The sequence below is a fragment of the Poecilia mexicana genome, unplaced genomic scaffold (assembly GCF_051168715.1).
Source record: "Poecilia mexicana isolate PSO_F unplaced genomic scaffold, ASM5116871v1 scaffold_5, whole genome shotgun sequence".
NCBI classification, from domain to species: domain Eukaryota; kingdom Metazoa; phylum Chordata; class Actinopteri; order Cyprinodontiformes; family Poeciliidae; genus Poecilia; species Poecilia mexicana.
Genome location: NW_028263374.1, coordinates 32,033,359 through 32,053,665, shown reverse-complemented (window position 1 = coordinate 32,053,665; position 20,307 = coordinate 32,033,359). Strand labels below are relative to the sequence as shown.

General features: G+C 37.7%; 1 protein-coding gene across 1 annotated transcript in view; it reads right to left on the bottom strand.

The window, feature by feature from the left end:
* The window catches only part of pdzrn3b (PDZ domain containing RING finger 3b), a 233,886-nt gene that overhangs the window by 182,151 nt on the left and 31,428 nt on the right, over window positions 1-20,307 (bottom strand). Inside the window, exon 3 of the mRNA XM_088005922.1 lies at window positions 16,535-16,642. Coding sequence (XP_087862048.1) covers window positions 16,535-16,642 — 108 coding nt within the window. The remainder of the gene's footprint in view (window positions 1-16,534; window positions 16,643-20,307) is intronic.

The following is a 20,307-nucleotide window of genomic DNA, read 5'->3' as shown; positions in this document are numbered from 1 at the left end:
TGTGTGCTGCATTTTGGGAAATTGTAGTCTTTGATTTTACAAATCAAAGACTTGATTTGTAAATCAAGTCTAAACATAAAAACATTTTATGTTTTATCATAAAATGATAAAACAGTATCATTTTATGATACTGTTCATAAAATGAACAGTATCACAGTTCATTTTATGAACTGTGATACTGTGACAGCTGCAACAAAACAAACCATCATACTCCTGCTACTTCCTGTTGTCTTCTTCATGGTTTTTGCTAGTAGTAACATCTGGCTGTTGATATATGATGTATGATGTAAAAGAAAAAAAAAACCCGAAATACTTCTATTTTGATATGTTAGAAAAAACACTTCATTCTAGCACAAAACCGTTTTACTGGAAAATGTGAGTTGTTTTTTTAAATTGCTGTGTTTCCACTAAGCACATTTCTGATGCAACTCTTATCTGATCAAACCAAAATGAACTGAGTCATTTCCAAACAATAGACAGGGAACAGATTTGAGAAAATCATTTCAAATTATAGAGCGCCTAAGTCAGGACAGAAACAAATTGATAAGTGGTCAACACAAAGGGATAAGGAAGACAAATAATTTTCATTCACAAAATAGTAATGTATGGCAAAGATTAAAAAGAAGAAAAATGGTGAAGCAACCAGAGAGGGTGGAGATGGGGATCATCACTAAATGATAATTAGAAGTCTACATAACACTATAATTGCTGTTTTTCAGCATTAAAGTGCTTCATTCCAAGTACTGAAATAAAATGATGTAAAAAGTACATAACTTAGTACACCATAATATTAGATTGAGTCACATTCATCATTATATTGGCATTCTTCATTAAAAACAAAACAAAAAAATTGTTTACTCAGAGACATCATGAATCAAGCATTATTTATAAAGTGGATAAAAAAAAATCAGAGAAGTATCAGAAAGGCAGCAGCTGGCTGGATTGAAAATGTCAGTGGAGTATTAACATGGCCTTCCTGAGCAGGAAAACTGCACTACATTTATCCTTCATGATTAAATGATTAAGAGGAAAGTTTGAGGAATTAATTATTACAGAATTCCGACTTTAATTCTTTCATTTTCAGTGGTCATAATCCTCTTCCATACATTTACACCGGATCAAACAAAGGAATTAAACAGATCACCTGTTTTCAGGCCGATTCAAAATGAGAGAGAAAAAAACTACCTTTCAAGAAGGCAGGATGAGAAATGACATTTTAAAGGTTTCTGTGTTTACATGCACTGCGCCTCACATCCAAAGTTAACTAGGACGCCACTGCATACAGTTGGTCTCAGCTAAAAGTTCAAAACAGGAACAGGAAGCTACCTTTTGCTGACAAGGATCCATTTCCTTTGCTTCAGATATGCAAACCACAGTTTCAAAGACCCAATCACCTGAGGTTACAGACGCTACTTACACAAATGCAAACGGTGTCATGACATGGCATTTCTGACAAGAAAGAGTTATGCTTCAACCCATTAAAACAGAAGAATACTTAGAAATCAGAACCTTTTTTATTCTCAGGTTTCACCTAAAACACATCAGCTCACAGTTTTTTGTACATTTCCATTTTAGCTAAGAAATGATTTATCTTATTAGCTTTCTGTCTAATAACCCTTTGACCTCTTAAGCAAACATCCTCAGGCTCTCCTGTGTTGTGTTGACACTCTACTTCTTCTCCTCTGGAAAGGTTTCATGACAGCCTTAACAAGAGATTGGGAAACGAGACGAACAAGAGTACAACATGGTCTTATGGCAAAATCTGAACTGTTTTGCTTCCCTCAGCATTAGAGGAGTAGTGATACAATAATCTCATGATACAATACGATAAACGATGTTCTGATCAAAATACAACATATATCTCCTACTATACTTTAACCAGTAATAGTAATTCAGGAAGGAAATGGAGGAGATTGATTGTTTTCACAGATTATCTGTCTCATAGCAAACTGCTATGACATCGTGACAGCTCCAACAAATATGGAGAAAACATATTTTTTATTAAAGTTATGTACTGCAGCTTGAATAAAATGCAAGTACATAGCATTTTTAGAAGTCTGGATCAAACAAATATTTTGTAAAGGGGCCCAAGATTTCTGGCGGCGCCACTGTACCTGTGTGTTATGTTTCTCAGATGTTTATGGCAAATTGTATTTAATTAAGCTGCTATGTTAATCAAACATATTAACATGAATGACTTTTGCTGTTTCCAATATTGTTACCAAACTGTAAACAAGACATTAGTCCCGTTTAGCATCACTATTACTACAAATACTATTTGACTACAAATTTGGTCTCCTGCGGGATATTTTGTCCCTACAGATAATCTACCTTTTTAATATTTCAATATTTCTTTAGAAAACTGCACGTAATATGTCCTAAAAAAAAAAAAAAAGCATGAATAACGCTGGATGCTGACCGAAGCTGTTAGGCAACAAGCCAAACAACACCTCTTTCTGGACACTGCGTGGAAATAACTAGATTTTTCTTATTCTAATTTTTTTATTTACCGTAAACTTCCGAGAAATAAAACACACAAAATGAAACTTCTACAGGTATGATGGATTTATAAGAAACGTAACATCAATGTGCGCATGCGCATTACCACGACGTGCACTGGATTGACGAGGTATGACAGATAGAACACCTGCAATCCTCACAGCACCGCGGATTCCGGCTGCGGGTTTCCCCTCTTCGTCTTCCAGCTCAAAACAGAGCGCCACTGCCTGCTGCACATTGATTTACGTTTGGAAGACATTTTACTTGTATTTGCATCTTAAAGAATCAGCATTTAAAGACAATATTAAACGGAAAGAAAAAAATACTTTCCATAATAAATCTTTTAGGGAATGAATTGAAATCTACAGAGCATAATCAAAAATGTTAGATTACCAGTGTTGGTGTTGTATGTTAAAAATACAATGTTAATTAAACACTTGTTTAGTCAAATTCAAAGATAGGTTTGTCAGTTTCCCTAAACAGATGGTGTTTTCTAAAGAGTTGCTCCCACAATCGCAACGTATCTGTGACGTCACGTGTTTGCCCTTTATAATAATCCTTTATAATACAGATACAGAACAGAAACCACCATAAAAAGAAATTATGAAGTGGATGCCACAAGTCGCTCCAATATCCAAACTTTGCATTAATTTCGTGGTCTCACTGTATTTGTCGCAACTCCGTTCGTGCCGCGGCTACACCGTTCCGCTGACTTGAGCAACTTTACTAAGTTTCTTAGCAACAAAACACAGCCCATCGTTATTTATTGAGGATCTGAGATTTCCAAAAACAAAGGAATCTAATGTTGTGTTTCGTTTTTTACGTTTGGAAGCTCATTCCCTGTCACATAACCGGAAAAGCCGGTTTTTGACATTTCTCTGACATTCGGAAAAATACGGTTTTCTTAATTTAGCATATCTCCGGTTTTACTTGGCCTATTAACACAATTTAAAACTGGTGTGTAGTTTATAATGTGCACTTTAAGTACAAGTTAAAAGTGAGACTAGGAGAGGCGGAGTCTTGTTGCTACGCCATCACAAATCAGACATGTTAAAAAGATGTATAAGCCTATGGACCCCTATGATTTAACGTATCGATCGGGGCCGGCTATAAGTTGGGGCAAAAAGGGCAGTGCCCCCTCAAACAAATATCTTGCCCCCTCAAATGAAACTTGCCACTAATAACGGAACATCTCCCTTATCCGTGGGTCTGCTGCGCACCGTGCTGAGCAGGCTGCGGTCTTCTCCTGTCTGTCTGCAGTCAGGCTGCAGCTGAAACCTCTCAGCCGCTACTAAACAGCCAATCAGCATTCAGTATTCAAATGAGCCTCACTCAAGCGAGATCCCGCTCCCTGCTAGCCAACGACGGCGACTTTATCTGCCCAGTTGTCTAAATCTTAAATGTGCACGAAAGGAGCACAATGTTTTACTAATATTACAGCTACAAAACAAGCCCCAAAGTTTCACAGGTCAGTAAAAGGTTTTAATTAAAAATATATATATATATCAGGGTTTCCCTCAGAGTATTATAAGCCTGGCGGCCCGCCATGCTTTACTAGCCCCGCTGCTAGGCTAACTGTTGCTTGTTTAAGTTTCTAGGAAAGGAAAAAATAAATCGTTTTTTTATTTATTTTTTTATTTTTATTTTGCTTTTTAAAGCAAGCGTCTCTTTTGCTCTTAGCATTTCACTAGTAGAGCCGATTTATCCTTAAGGATAGGTTTATAATATATAGGTTTATAGTTTATGCATTTAAAAGCCAACAGCGCGCGGACCAATCACACAGCTGGCGCCTCTACGCTTTGCCTTGCGCGCTGCCGCTGCTTTACCTCAGCTGGATTGCGCGCGCCTCCTTTCACTCAAACTGGACACAGGCTGACCTGTATGGATATTTACATCAACTTACTGTGAGGAATTATGATCCTTTGGAGAACTCTACACTCTTAGAAATGGCTGTAAATTTACAGCAGAATTCCAGCAGTAACATACTGTTATTCCAAAATACGGTAAGATATTGTCAATTTGATGTCTTCTTCTCTTGTCAAAATCAAGACTGACGACTGGCAGTAAACTACCACAAAATAATTGTTCAATACAGTTTTTTTCCTAGGCAAGACATTTTACTTGTATTTGCATCTTAGAGAACCACCATTTAAAGATAATAAAACGGAAAGAAAAAAATACTTTCCATAATAAATCTTTTAGGGAATGAATTGAAATCTACAGAGCATGATCAAAAATGTTAGATTACCAGTGTTGGTGTTGTATGTTAAAAATACAATGTTAATTAAACACTTGTTTAGTCAAATTCAAAGATAGGTTTGTCAGTTTCCCTAAAAAGATGGTGTTTTCTAAAGAGTTGCTCCCACAACCGCAACGTATCTGTGATGTCACGTGTTTGCCCTGGAGACAGCAGTATAGCGTCTTGTCTGGAGCTAATCATAACAAGGTAAGTTCCCCAAAGCTATTAAAACATGCTCTTTTTGTTCTTTCTTTAATGTATTTAAGAAATGTAATGGTGATGAATTGTCTCAATGTTTGTAACTCCCTGGCGGACATTATACTACAATGTATGCTGCGTTTATACTGTTATGTATTCTGTATCTCAATAAAGATCAATTTTAAAAAAACAAAAACAAAACAAAACAAGGTAAGTTCCATGTTAAGACCATCATGTTTTCGATTTTGATTATATTTTATGAATGCATTAACTTTCTGTTTGCGCAAGAGTATCAACTTATGCTTATCGTAAGTTTATTTGTTTGGATATCGCGGTACGACTGTTCAGTACAGGGGAGCTCAAGTCCCGTCCTTGAGAGCTGCCATCCTGCAACTTTCGGTAACACTTTATTTGAAGGGGGTTGAATAAGACTGTCATAACACTGTCATAAACATGACATAACACCTGTCAGGAACATGAATAAGCCTTCATGAATATTTATGACTGTTGTCATAAAGCGTCATTCAGTAAATTATGACACTTTTAATACAAAGTTGACATTATTCATAATGTCTGTTATGACATCTTGACATTAACCAAGAAATCATTACTGTTTAAATTTTACCTTTAATAACATAAAGATACCTAATTTTTAAAGTGCAATCAGTAATACTTTTATAACAAATTGATATCAGTAATGACTTCTTGGTTAATGTCAAGTTGTCATAACAAAGACATTTTGAATAATGTCAACTTTGTATTAAAAGTGTCATAATTTACCGAATGACGCTTTATGACAACAGTCATAAATATTCATGAAGGCTTATTCATGTTCATGACAGGTGTTTATGACAGTGTCATGACAGTCTTATTCACCCCCTTCAAATAAAGTGTTACCCAACTTTAAACGAACATGGTTAAACGAACATTAAAACTGTCCGAAAGGCCGTTTGAGTTGACAGGATTTAGCTGCGGACTTGTTTTCTTGAAGTTTTCGGCTATAGACGGCATAATGGGGAGAATGGCTGTGCTGGACCTGTGGTTTGATCTATGCGATCAAAGCTAAGCCAAAATGTTTTTGTCTCTATAAATAATAATGATAATAAACAATGACATATTGGCTGCCTCTTTTTTTCTTCATTAGTACGTCATGTTGGTGAAGCGTGTTATGATGACTTCAACACATTTCTTCTGACAGGTTGGCAGAAGAAATCCTCTCCATAATGTTTCTATAAGCTGACTAATTTATATAATGCCTAATGTCTGAGTTGTGTTCATGGTAATTATTTCTGACATTTTTATGCTTTATGTTGTAGGTGGTGAAAAATGCTCTCCATGGTAAACCGGGTGGACAAAGTATTTTGAATGACTGTGATGGTGACACACACACACACACACACACACACACACACACACACACACACACACACACAGGTGGGTCTGGTTAGTTTTGCTCACACTTATCTTTAAAATGTTTATTTAGTATCCTAATGTGTCTGCTATTTATCCTGTTGTTCCTCCAGGCTGGGAAAACCAGGCATTCTTCTGTTGGTTCATGTGCTTCATCCTACATCCAAAGGCCGCAAGAAGAATCCAAAACAGCTCATGTCAAACTGTGGACCATGTTTTTAGATATGTGCATGTATGTGGTTATTCTAATGATCCTACTTCTTTGTAGAATCACTTTCTCATTGGCTTTGTTTGCTATCTGAATGTAGCTGTGCTGCTAAATATATTTAATAATTTTTATTATTCATCTTCTCATCATTATGTCAAACATGCAAGCCAGTGTTGAAGCCTTCCTCATTGCTGTGCAATCAAGGCAGCCTTTCCTCCTGCATGTTGGTGAAAACAAGAGCAGCACCAAAGACACTTCACCATCAGTGATCACAAGATCATCCAAGGTAGCTTTTGATGAACTTTCAAAGCACACTTCACCTTCAGTGCAAAGTACCATGAATTCCTCTACAACTTCTGTAACTTAATCCAGCCTACAGTTTTCAACATTGATGTGACTTGCACGAGAATTGAGGAGTTTAAGATCCTTGCTTTTACTTTACCTGGCAGAGTGGACACTCTTTATTATGATGATCATTAAAATGCATACTGTATCAATAAGAGGATTTGTTTTATGTTCTTCCAATTAAGGACTTGGTTTATTACAGTCCCTGTGGCAAGCAGTTTTCTGCATGGTCAGCATTGAAGGCCATATTATCTTTGAGAGGGTCCAGCCAACATTCCAGACTGGACAGTGTTGTCCATCTTCTTCATCTTCAACCTCCAATATCAACATGAGGCAGCCAAGACTTTGGAGTTCATTCAACGGTAAAACCATTCCTATAATTTTTTTTCTTTTACAATGACATGGTTTTAAAGTTCTAAAGCAAGTTATGATTAACATTTGACAAAGGTGGTGATGTTTTCTCTTTACATAATTAAAAACAGCTTTATTTATATATTATACCAGCTGTATTCAAAATGTCACACTATTTGTATTCTCAGGAATTTTCCCATTTTTGATTTTGTTTTTTAGTCGCTTCATTGGGAAAGGGGCACAAAAGCCGGTCGTGGGAAGATGGTATCCAAAAAGACAGGAAAGACCATTCAAAAGAAAAAGTGACTGTCAATGTTCAGGTTTCCACCCTCGTCAAAAACCTGATGGACTTTGAGTGGCATCTCATTAATGTTCTATCGTAAAACTAAGACTGTACTTTAAAAAGTAGCATTACAGTTTTCTTTGCAGTAGCTTACTCAGAAAGTGAATGCAGTAGTAAAACTAAATTTACAGTAAAAATACTGGAACCTACATACGCCAGTATTTGAAGGTATATTTACTTTCAACACTGTATTTTAAGGTGGCCAACAGGTACAAACACCCAGTAAAGACGAGAAAAACACATGCAACAAAAAGAGATGCAAACAAAAAATGCTGAAAACAGAAGTGATCCAGACCACTAGGGGGAGTCGAACAAAGAACAACTGTGTCCGAAGTCAGGTTTTGCATCCTTGGGTCCTCTGGAAGAGAGAAGCTGTAGCTTTCAGCTTAGCCTCTACCGTCGTGTTATGTTGCTTAGCAACCGTGACAACATGAATCACATAGCGGTGAAGGAAAAAAAAAAAAAAAAACAGACTCGAAGTATGTCTTTTTTTCTCCTGATTTCTTTATTACTCCTCACCTTTTGTAATAAAGGCTGTTGCATATTTAAAAAATCTTAGTCTGATTCTAAAATGTTCAAACACGTATAGCACATTTACACAAGGAATGTAAGCAAAGTATCCCTTTTCAAATACTCTCCAAATCTCAGGTAAGACAATGCAGTTTTATCAAACTATTGTGTTTTTAGGCTTAACTTTAAGCAGTCAAACCGATTTGCTCAGGAATTAATGAAATATTTTAGTGAATCATTGTGTAAAATCTAGAGCAGAAGAGATATCTGCAGGTTATATGTGTATGTTTACTGGTTTTTTAAAAAAAAAAACTTTGGGATTGTGGCTTATAGTCCGGTGCGGCTCATAGTTCGGAAAATACAGACTATAATCCTTCCTGGATTCATTCTGTGAAGAACCCAGAGAGGGTTATTATTTATTTCATTAATAGTGTTATTATTTATTTCCTGACTTTTGTTCTGTGAAGAACCCAGAGAGGGTTATTTGATTGTGCTTTCTGGAAAACAATACTTTTTTACATTTAGGCACTCCTGCAATCGTCACACTTTTTCTGTTACAAACTGACTCCGGCCCCCCACCAGAGAAGGGAAAAGTTATGTGGCCCTCATAGGAAAAAATTTGGGGATGCCTGGTGTAAAGCATACATTTGCTCCAAACAAATTTTTCCAAGAAAATGAAAGAAGATGAACTAGGGGAGTTCCTGAGACAGTTCGAATTGTGTAAAAATGTTAATAATTCATCAAAGGGAAACTGCAAACGTTTGCAAAAGCTACCGGAATAGGGGCGTTGCGTAGCGCAGTGGTTAGCGCAGCACGGTGCCCCGCATATAAACTTTAGACCGCCATAGTTCGGAATCTGACTCTCGTCCTCTGGTTCGCTTGTCTCACTCTGCAACTTTTCTGTTGGATTGTTGTCATAAAGACAAATAGTAGCGAAAAACTTATTTTAAAGAAAAAAAACTACCGGAGTAATGTGCAACAATGATGTCGGACTTTTCCTCCATCCAACTGATCAGCACCACTTTGCTGTTGAAGCTTCTAGCCTGGCAGCTTTACGCTCTTATAAAAATACTATTTGACAACATCTGGAAACGAAGTTAAAGCTTCAATCTGAGGATCTCTGCCGCAGTCTGCATGTTGGTTCATCAAAAGAGCCGCTGCTGAGTCAGCGGAGTGTCCTGCTGCGCATCAGGGTGGAGGAGCAGCAGGTGGCAGCGCAGAATTTAACAGTAACTAAACAGGATCCGTTCATAATAAGTTCGGGTTGTGATGCACAAACCAAAAGCATCGTTGTGTCACTGGTCAGTGTGATAATTTGACTATATGCAGCTGTCCAGCACGTGCAAACGTCAGTCCTAGCCGGTGTTCAAGGTGGAAAAATAAGTCACACCTGACTTGGTGCAACTTTTCAGGCTTTAACCCGCTGCTGACGAAGAAGTCTGGGATGATGTTCCGTTTCTTATACGTTTATTCCTGCATAAAGTACTTAAAGGGCTTTTTTGTCAATATTTGCTGTGAATATAATACAGCCTGTAAGTTGCTGTGAAGTTCACTTATGTTTCTATGACATCAGTGCGAGGAGTCGACTTCTACTCGACTTTTATAATTTTATAGTCCACCTTAAAATATATGAAGTCTATCAACCCCTAATATGTATAAACATAATGACGCCCACTTAACATTTTCACCTGCCCCCTTATGTATCCATGGCTAGAACCAGCCCCGGTATCGATACTCGCAGATGAAAAATCGATATCTTCCAAGGGGGAAAATATTGATAAATATCGTAGAATCGATATAAGTGTACAGCCCTACTCAGCATTTGGCTCTCAAGTAACCAAATGTGTAAACACCAGGGCAGTGGCGCAAAAAGTGGGTATGCAGCGCATGCAACGCATAGGGGCGCTGCACCAGAGGGGGCGTCAAAACCCCGTCTGGAGGGGGCAGCGCCCCAATGATGCCTTCGCATACACTTCACCGCGCCCTTACGCTCCTTCACCTTGCGCACATGTAAATGTAGCGAGTTTTACCTTTCACGTGTCTTCGTCTCGGGGGTGGGAGGTAAACATATGGTCGCTCATATGGATAGAGCGACCATATGTTTTCTACGCTCCTTCACCCTTACGTACCACCTGAATAATATGTAGTTGCACCCCTGCACCAGGGTCCTCATGTACAAAAGAGTGCGCAGTTTTCACACTAGAAATTGGCGTACAGACAAATTTAGAAAATGCGGAGCACAAAAAAATTCTGATGTGAGCAGTGCGCTCACACGTGCTGCGCACCTTTGCTTTATAAATCCTAATTTCCAGGAAATAGAGCAGCTGCTGGTCCACCCTGTCACCACCCGTAAATACATTAGTATAAAAACTCAGAAGTCTGCCATCACGAGAAGCAATAACCATGGCAACAGTTCTTGCTTGCAGCAGTATAAGTATTTATTAGAGGTGTGCCGATCGATCGGTCACCGATCATAATCGGGCCGATTTTCGTGAAAAAGTGCATGATCGTGATCGGCGATCATTGGCTCTTGTTGCCGATACCGATCACCTGCATCTCATTTCGCAGCCTGTCTGTACAGCTGGTCTCCTCTTTCCTTCACTCTGCGCAAACTCGCAGCAACAAATCCTAAGCGATGTGTAACTATAACGCACTGAGTGAACGGGGAAGTTTGCTGCGTGTTGCTGCGGAAAATTGAAGCACGTCAAAATGCATCAACACAGCGAAGCTAATACAACATAAAAACAATGCTATACTTGACGGAGTTTGGCTACATCGAGGCTCACTGCAGTAAAAAAGACATACGGAGGATCAGATAGCAGGTAAAGCAGCGCACAGCTACAAACATTCACCCGGATTAGCATGACGGTCAGAAAGCTAAACAAATAACCTGGAAAATTATTCAAGTCTTCGAGCTGCGATGTCAGACGCTGGTTCTGCTCTCGCTGTTGAGCCGCTGCTACGCTACAGGTAGTAATATTTCACAGACGGAGCTTCGCTTCTGCTCCACCTGGTAGTGACTCTCACACCGAACCTGTTTAAAGCTGCAGCATCTAACTTAAAAAAATAAATTTTACATGCGTATTAAAACTTTAGTTGTCCTAACATGAGACAGATAATCTCTGAAAAAATAATCGATCTCCTCCCTGTTCTGCATAATTACTCCGCTCAGTCAGAAACAGCCACTCAGAACTAGCAGTAATCAGCTAGCCGCCATGCTATCAGGAAGTTTTCATTCAGTAACTCTGGATTGTTTATTGTAATGGATCCTGTTTTTGCCTTTGAATGTTAAGTTTTATACTTGAATTTTGTTGGCAATGTTGAGAGGTTTTATTTTGGCTCTTTGCGTTATTTAGCCTCTTCAGAGCCTTCACATGTTTTCAGTCTGTTAAAGGTAGTATTATCCATAGCAGTACAATTTGCACAATGCCTGTTTTGTTTAGTTTTCTTCTTGAAAAAAGTTATTAAAAACAAGTTTTTGTCTAAATTAAGGTGAATTCATGGTACCTTTTTCCACATAATGTAACCGGTAGTGTTTATGATAAAAAAAAATAAAAAAAATAATGTGATCGGTATCGGTGATCGGTATCGGTGATCGGCCCTCATGGGTGATCGGTATCGGTATCGGGAGGAAAAAACCTGATCGGCACATCTCTAGTATTTATAATAGTAATCATTACATATTTTATTTAAAAAGGTGCTTTCAGGGCACAAGATCACCTCACAAAAATAAAAATAATACATTTCAAAGAAAAAAAATCCAAATAAAAAAAAAAAGAAAAATAGATTCAAATGGAAATTCTTGTTTGAAGAGCAGAGCATTCAGCCAGGATTTAAAGACAGAGAGCGTGTCAGAAAGTCCTTTAGTTGAGTGGGGAATGTGGACGTTTATTCTAAATAGATAACTTGCGTGCATCAGTTGCACATTTACAGAATAGAGATTCTTTCTGTCCATAAAGGCACATTCATAAAGTGGGTATGGCTCGAATGAAGGATGACTGTCTTCCCTGCAGCAGCTCCAGCTGCACCAGTAACACACAAATCCGTCTTTAAGCTTTGAACAGAGCTAAACGCTCATAAACCATCATCATTTCCCAGCAGATCAATATGATCTCTGACCACACACTCCCTCCCGATCATCAATGTTCTCCATCAGAGACAAAGGGCTCCACAATTACGTGACACACCTTTGAGCAGCTTAAGAATAATCAAATCTGTCTTCTTTGGAGTTAAACTCCTGATCTGACTCCATTTTCTTTTTCAGTGAGAATGAAAGAGTCCCACAGATAACATGCTCTCCATGCGCTGCGGCACACAGGCTGATGCACAGTTACACATTTATCCATCCATCCATCCATTTTCTGCACACCCTTGTCCTTAGTGGGGTTGGGAGCAGTTACATATTTATGTGACAGAAAATGAGGAAATGTACTAGTTAGAGCTAAGTGAGGTTTATTTACACTCCTTTTGTTTTTATTTAATTTATTTAATGTGTGTGTTATGTTGTCTGAGGATAAATGTGGTTCAGTTTCACCATTTACGTTTAAACAGTAAAAGAATAAAATCATGAACAGCTTTGGGTTTGATGCTCTTTGGGTTCAGTCACACTGAATGGAGTCAGATTTAAGTGCATTTAGGTGAGTTTTGGTGCTTTGTAGTTTGTTTCTGTCCACAAAAATTTTCACGGCAGGTTCATTTTTTATATATGACTTGTGGGTAAAATATGGCAGCGCACATATTTTGTGCATATGCATGCTTTATACATGCGCTCCCATAAACTGTTCTCTACTTACTAGCACAAAACCTCATAAAAAGGAGATAAAGTACCGTTTTTTGGTGTAGAGATGTGAAAACATGGGCCGATAATTAGAGATGTGCCGATCGATCGGCCACCAATCATAATCGGACGATTTCCGTGAAAAAGTGTATGATCGGTGATCGCCAATCACAGTCTCTTGTTGCCGATCACAAAAACCGATCACCTGCATCTCATTTCGCAGCCTGCCTTTGCAGCTGGTCTCCTCTTTCCTTCGCACTGCGCAAACGCGTAGCAACAAATCCTAAGCGATGTGGAACTATAACGCACTGAGTGAATGGAGAAGTTTGTGGCGGAAAATTTCCTCCGGGTCGGGGCTGAAGCACGTCAAAATGCATCCACGACAAAATCTAATATGGCATAAAAACAATGCCATACTTGACGGAGTTTGGCTACATCGAGAGTCACTGCAGTAAAAAAAGATATGGAGGATCAGATAGCAGGTAAAGCAGCGCACAGCTACAAACACTCACCCGGATTAGCAGCATGACAGTCAGAAAGCTAAACAAATAACCCGCAAAATTATTTAAGTCTTCGAGCTGCGATGTAAGACGCTGGTTCTGCTCTCGCTGTTGAATTGCTGCTACGCTACAGGTAGTAATATTTGACAGACGGAGCTTCGCTTCTGCTCCACCTGGTAGTGACTCTCACACCGAACCTCTGCTTAAAGCTGCAGCATCTAACTTAAAAAAATAAATTTTACATACGTATTAAAACTTTCGCTGTCCTAACATGAGACAGATAATCTCTGAAAAAATAATCGATCTCCTCCCTGTTCAGCATAATTATTCCGTTCAGTCGGAAACAGAACTAGCAGTAATCAGCTAGCCGCCATGCTATCAGGAAGTTTTTATTCAGTAACTCAGGATTGTTTATTGTAATGGATCCTGTTTTTGCCTTTGAATGTTAAGTTTTATACTTGAATTTTTTGGCAATGTTGAGAGGTTTTATTTTGACTTTTTGCATTATTTACCCTCTTCAGAGCCTTCATATGTTTTCAGTCTGTTAAAGATAGTATTACTGATAGCAGTACAATCTGCAAAATGCCTGTTTTGTTTTCTTCTTGGAAGAAGTTATCAAAAACAAGTTTTTGTCTAAATTAAGGTGAATTCATGGTTCCTTTTTCCAGATAATGTAACCAGTAGTGCTTATGATTAAAAAAAAATTGCTATGTGATCGGTATCGGTAATCGGCCGTGATCGGCCCTCATGAGTGATCAGAATCGGAATCGGCAGGAAAAAACCTGATCGGCACATCTCTACCGATAATCAATATTCAACTTGTTGAAAAATTGCCTACATTGCTTCTCTGCTTTCTCATAAAAATATGCACAAACAGCAACAAAATGGAAATAAATAATGGCTGTTAACATCAGCCCAGTTTCACTTATCGATCACAAAATTTGGCTAACGTACTGATGCCAATATTGATGGTGATATGTTCTCTTATCGGCTTAGGTCAGCTGCTGTTGTAACTAAGCATTGGAGTAAATTTACAAATTTAACTATATTATATGAAAGCCCAAACAACCCATTATTGCTTACAGTCATTTGCAAATCTATTCAAATCCTATGAATTTTTCCAGATTTTGTCATGTTACAACAGATTTCCATGCATTTTAATTAGAATGTTATGCGATAGGCTTCCTTTTACCAATAGCAACCTTCCTGTCACTCTACCAATAAAGTCCGGCCTTCCCATCAACTCTGACCAGCTTAAAGAAAGTATTCCTCAATACTTTCACTGCCCCAGTACATTTTGTGTACATTTTCCAGTAAAAATGTACACAAAACTTTGTTGATGTTCCACTAATGTTGAAAAATGCAATTTTGCAATTGTGGTATTTCCTCTTATGACTTCCTGTTGTCTCCTTTTTTGTGGTTTGTGCCAGTTGCAACATCCGGTTGTGGATCACATGACTCGTGATGAGATTACAGTTTTTCCATTGCAGTTTTGCAAAAAAAAGGCACAAAAGCTCATAACAGTTTTGGCCGCAACAGTTTTGATACAGCCAAAAGAAAAAAACAACTCATTTTAGTGCCAAAAATTTTGTAGAAAAACTAGTTTTTCTGAAATTGCTGTGTTTTTATTAAGAAAATTTATTTTCAATATGTCAAATTGCACAATCTGACCTTTCTGATGTCTTCATGATTGTTCAATAATATTCTCCAACAAACCCGATTCCTTCACAGAACAGCTGAATTTATACAGAGATTAAATCTGACTAAGGAAGACAATCTTTACTAAAATGTGACTTTCACATTTTTATTGGTTCAAAGTTCAAAAATCATGTTTCAACTTTACAATTATGCATGCCTTTTCATAGACTGTATCATCAAATCCTGGTAAGACACAGTAGCTACGTTTCCACTGACTATATAATTGAGCAACTTGACAATCTGAAAATAAATTTGTTTGATGGAAACACAGCAACATAAAAAAACCTCTCGTTTTTGGATAAAACTTTTGCACTAGGATCAAGTGGTTTTTCTGACCGTATAGATTTTGGTTTATTTTGCAAAACTGCAAAGGAAACACTTTTTTCACTACACATGATCAACAACCGGATGTTTCCACTGGCACAAACCACGAAGAAGAACACAAGGAGTAGTAGTTAGAGGATGATGGAGCGTCATGTTTTTTCATGACTTATCACATTAACACAAACTTATTCACATGTGATTTTAATTGCGTTTCTCATTTAATGGAAACACCACAATTGCAAAGTAGTGTTTTTCCAACATTAGTGGAAAATCAGCAAAGTTTTGCACACATTTGTAATGGAAACACAGATAGTGATTTTTGTGACAAGATGTCGAAACCTTAAGGGGAGTGATTACTTTTGTAAGACACTGTTTCTCTTTCTGCAACATTACTTAAGAGCATTCTGAGCCCTGAACCAGAGAAGCTGGGCCATTTTTTTCCTGTATATAGAACAACAGGCTAGAGTGATCAACATGGCCCAGATGTTCTCTTTTTCTCATAAACACTTTCCACAAACATCTCTGTGAGCAATGTGCCGTTCAAAGTGCTGCAGGGCTGGTTTCGCTGAGGTTTGACAATAAAGCCAGCGACAAACCATATTTGTCATCTTGTGGCACGCGGTAACTACACACTCTCAATCCCTCACAGACCTCCTCATTTCAATGCAGGCATTATGTGGGAGTCTAGCTTTCTCTGTAAAAGCAACCTTTGTGATTTTGAGTTGCTCAGATCGTCCCTGAAGTTGACCTCCGAGGGTGAGCTGCCCGTTCCACACAAGTTTGCATTTAAAGGTAGAGGGGAGGATGCAACACGGCGGCTTCTGTCAGAAAGGATTTGCCGACTGGGAAATGAAGAAAATACAAAGCTCAGTGAAAGAAAACCAAAGTTTTATCTACAGCGATGCTACACTTGACAACAATGCGACCTCCAGATGAGTCTTGTTTTGAGAGAGTATTTGTTGAAACAGAAGATAACTGAAACCAAAACCCGAAAAACGCAACTCATGGTTTCATGTGTCACCTTGGACTGCAGCTTTGTGAGGTCGCTGATACGCTCCTGGTGGACGTTTAGTGTACATCGACTTCTGTCGCCCACTTTCACATGAAAAACACCACAGCATTCGTCACATACCTCCATTATTCTGTCGTGGATTTGAAGGCCTCCCTCCTTGTCCGCTGGACCTTTCTCGACAATCTTGGACACAAAGATCCCTTCATTTGAAGTGCCGTCATTGTCGTCCTGTTGAGCAGATTGCAGTTATTTCCCCCATAAACAATAAAAAAATGCAGTTCCCATTTGAAAAACCTGGCCAAAAAAAGCATTTAAGACCAATTTTTTTAAAGGAATTTTTGTCTTAAACAACAAAGATAAATGGAAGGAAAACAATCCCATTAGTAATATAATCAGCCCCAGATATAAACTTTAATCTTGACAAAAACAACTGTCGCAAATTTTGAGTAGCTAGTTTTGAAATAAGACAGGATTTAGTTCTTGAATTGACAGAGATAGCTAATAAAGCTTACAGGCTAGCCAATAATACTGAGTTACAAAAGCTTTTGAAGTCTCCACCGCTTTTACATTACCTATCTAGTAAATCTTTTTGTGCTCTGAAAGAAAAAATAAAGAAAATATACTAATTAAAAATATACTAGAAAATATACTAAGATTATCACAACTAGATATACAGCAAAAATTAGCATATGCGTCAAACCTTTTTAAACTAAAGAGCTATAACAGATTTAATTGTGTTGACAACATTTAATCAAACCTTACGTGGACTCTTCAGATCTGAGCACAGATGTTTTAAAAGTGGTTGGGATCAACAAAGCCTCTCTTTAGCATTATTTAGAATTAGACCAATTAAAAAATATGGCTCTTTTAAGAGTCTTTTAAAAATAACTCTTAAGCAGATATTAAGCATACTTCTCATTAAGCTCATGTTTCAGTGTTAAAAAAATTAATAGTCTGATACAACTTCTAATATAAAATGTAGAAAATCACCATAATTAGAAGAAATACAGGCCTGAAAACATTGCCCTGTGTGTAACTGATCTATATTCGGTGTCTGAAATAAAAAAAACTTCTCAGTATTATAATTTCTTAATCTGACTGGATATCAACCAGTCAGATTTTAGGCATGAGCAGGAACCTCACTGCATAACAACCTTGAGGGAAAACACTACCGTTTCAATATATCACTTTATATTAAGTTATGACAACGTTTTTTATACATTTTATAAATATTTTTGAATTGCAATTTTTCAAATGCTTATGATGCTGAATAATTTATTGGCCAACGATGGTGATGTTTCCTACTTATAGAGCATCTGGCAGCACACTAAGCTAATATTACCCAATTATTGCTAACAAAACAAGATTATGTTATTAATAGTGCTGGGCAGAGCTCCTAGTGTTCACATCATGACCGTCAGCATCCTTCATGACCGGAAATGTAATCGTTAATCAGCAGTGCACCACAAGGAATGGGGGGGACGTCCTCCGAAGAAACAGCTACTGCAAATCATTCAGATCAGGAACTTAAACCACTGGGAACAGAGTAATTTTGAAATGGTAATGTTTTCTCTTTAGACTCTGAACAGCAACTAGGTCATGCTTATTCCACACTAATTACAGAATATTTAAAACCAGGTCTGTGTTGGTGTATCTTACAGATAAACTAGTTATCTAGAAGTATGAACTTTAAATGCCAAACATTGGTTGGTTGGGAAGTAGAATATACTCGTGGTCAAGACCAAAGAAAAGAATATTCACAAAAAAAAAAAAAAAAAGAATCTTGTTTGTGTGGTTTAAAAACTGAAGTGTGTTTCTAGGTAGATAAATTACCATGAATAATTTTCATATTAGCCAATATTATTAAGTCATATTTGATATTCAACATCAAACTTTCAAACTATCTTGCAAACTACGTCACAACCTTTTAGTTTTCAGAGTGTATTCATAGTTTAACCCTGGTTTTCAGTAAAAGCATTTCTCTTGGCATTAACTACTTCCTCGTTCTAAGAACTAGCTCCTATACTACAGGCCTGAAAAAGTTGGCATGTTCATAAGGAAGGCTGCATTCAGCACAGCTGTGCTGACCCCCTCCCTCAACAGCCAGAGCTAAATCTGACTTAACAACCCCTCGTGGCAGTCTGTCTGAAAACACATAAAACATGTCCCACACACCTGCTGAGCTGTTGCAGCATGACCACACTTTAATGAGTCAACTACAGAAACCTCAGGGCAGGCAGTAATTAATGATAATTGGTCTTCAGGAAATGCAGTTTTATTCTACAAGGCTCTGCTGAGCATTTTTAACAAGTCTGCTCACCACAAGTTTTCCCAGACACCGTGAACAAACTACAGTGGTTAGCAAAAACATTTTCACACACCCCTCAACTTTCTTCCCATGTATCATATGAAACCCCACAAGCCTCAACGCATCACACTGGCATTTAATATGATAGACCAACACAAAGTGGTGTATACATGTGATGGAGAAGGAAAATTAAACATGGTTTTCATAATGTTACAAATATAAATCTGAGAAGTGTGGCATGCATTCATATTTAGTTCCTTCGCACTGACATCTCGAAATAAAGAAAACTGAAGTATGGATTCAACCTGAAACATGTGCATGTTTCATATTTCCCATTAGCCACTTGAATTTCAAAATAATGGTAATTTTTCAAGATGGACGCCATTTATTTTCCACCATGGTCATCTTACTCATTCAATTTTAAAGAAATAATATGTATCAGAATCACAAACAGAACTTTGCTTTTAGTGAATCTCACACCTATCGTCAAGTAGAAGGACATGAAGACGTGTAAAAGACTAAGAGAAAGTCGGCTAACATTAAGATGGCTTAGCACAGTGGTCCCCAAACTACGGCCCGCGGGCCGGATCTGGCCCACCTCCACATTTAGTCCGGCCCCCTGAACAATACCAGAGAGCATTCAGATGTTTTTTTCATATACCGTATTTTCTGGACTATAAGCCGCTTATATGTGGATTTTTCTTCAACCACCAGGGGGCTCTTTAGCAGGAAGTGAATCATTGGAAATCAAAATTGGAAATAAAAGAAGAAAGCACCCATTAAAACGGAATTAGGTTTTAATAAGGAATTGAAATTTGAGAACATAGAATAACATAGAATAGCAATAGCATTGAGGGGAAAAAGAAGATTTTTTGTTTTTTTTAAATAATACTGGGATCATTATGAGAATTTGAGGTATAGATATTAGGATCCAGTAGATGGCAGTAGTGCAACAATAATGGATGCAAGGTGCCATTGAAATCTAAAGAACAAGAAGAAGAAGAAGACAAAGAAGAAGATTTTTTTGATTTTTAACAAAACGTTTATTTACAATGATTTAAGAATAAACTTGCATAATAATCAGGTTAATGAAAACCAAATAAAAACAATATTTACATTAGCAGCTTGTTAAAATTTAGTTCTCCCTGATTAGAAATGGTGCACAGTACATCATTAAAACCCCATAGCTGTATAAAAGCTCTCATATTCCCAGTGGCTCTGTGGAAGCAAAACTCCAGCCTCAGCCTAGCTTTGACGTTGCACTTCCACAGAGCCACGGCATCCAGATGAGGACCAGCCTGGAGTCTGTCTCGTCGTGATAAATAAATCGTCATTTTGGCTTCAGCAATTAAAAAATTTAAAATCTGACCTTTTGGTTTGTTGGCTTTGTTAAAACGCAGTCCATAAATAAATAAAGAACTGGTAAAAACAATGCCAAAACAGCTAAAAACACTCATCAATAAATAAAAAAAATGTCATCAGTCTCTTACAATCAATAAAAACATGAAAAACACTCTCAGACAGACCACAGAAAGGACACTCATTTAAAACCCCTGGACTAAAAACCGATAAAAACGAGTTGGTA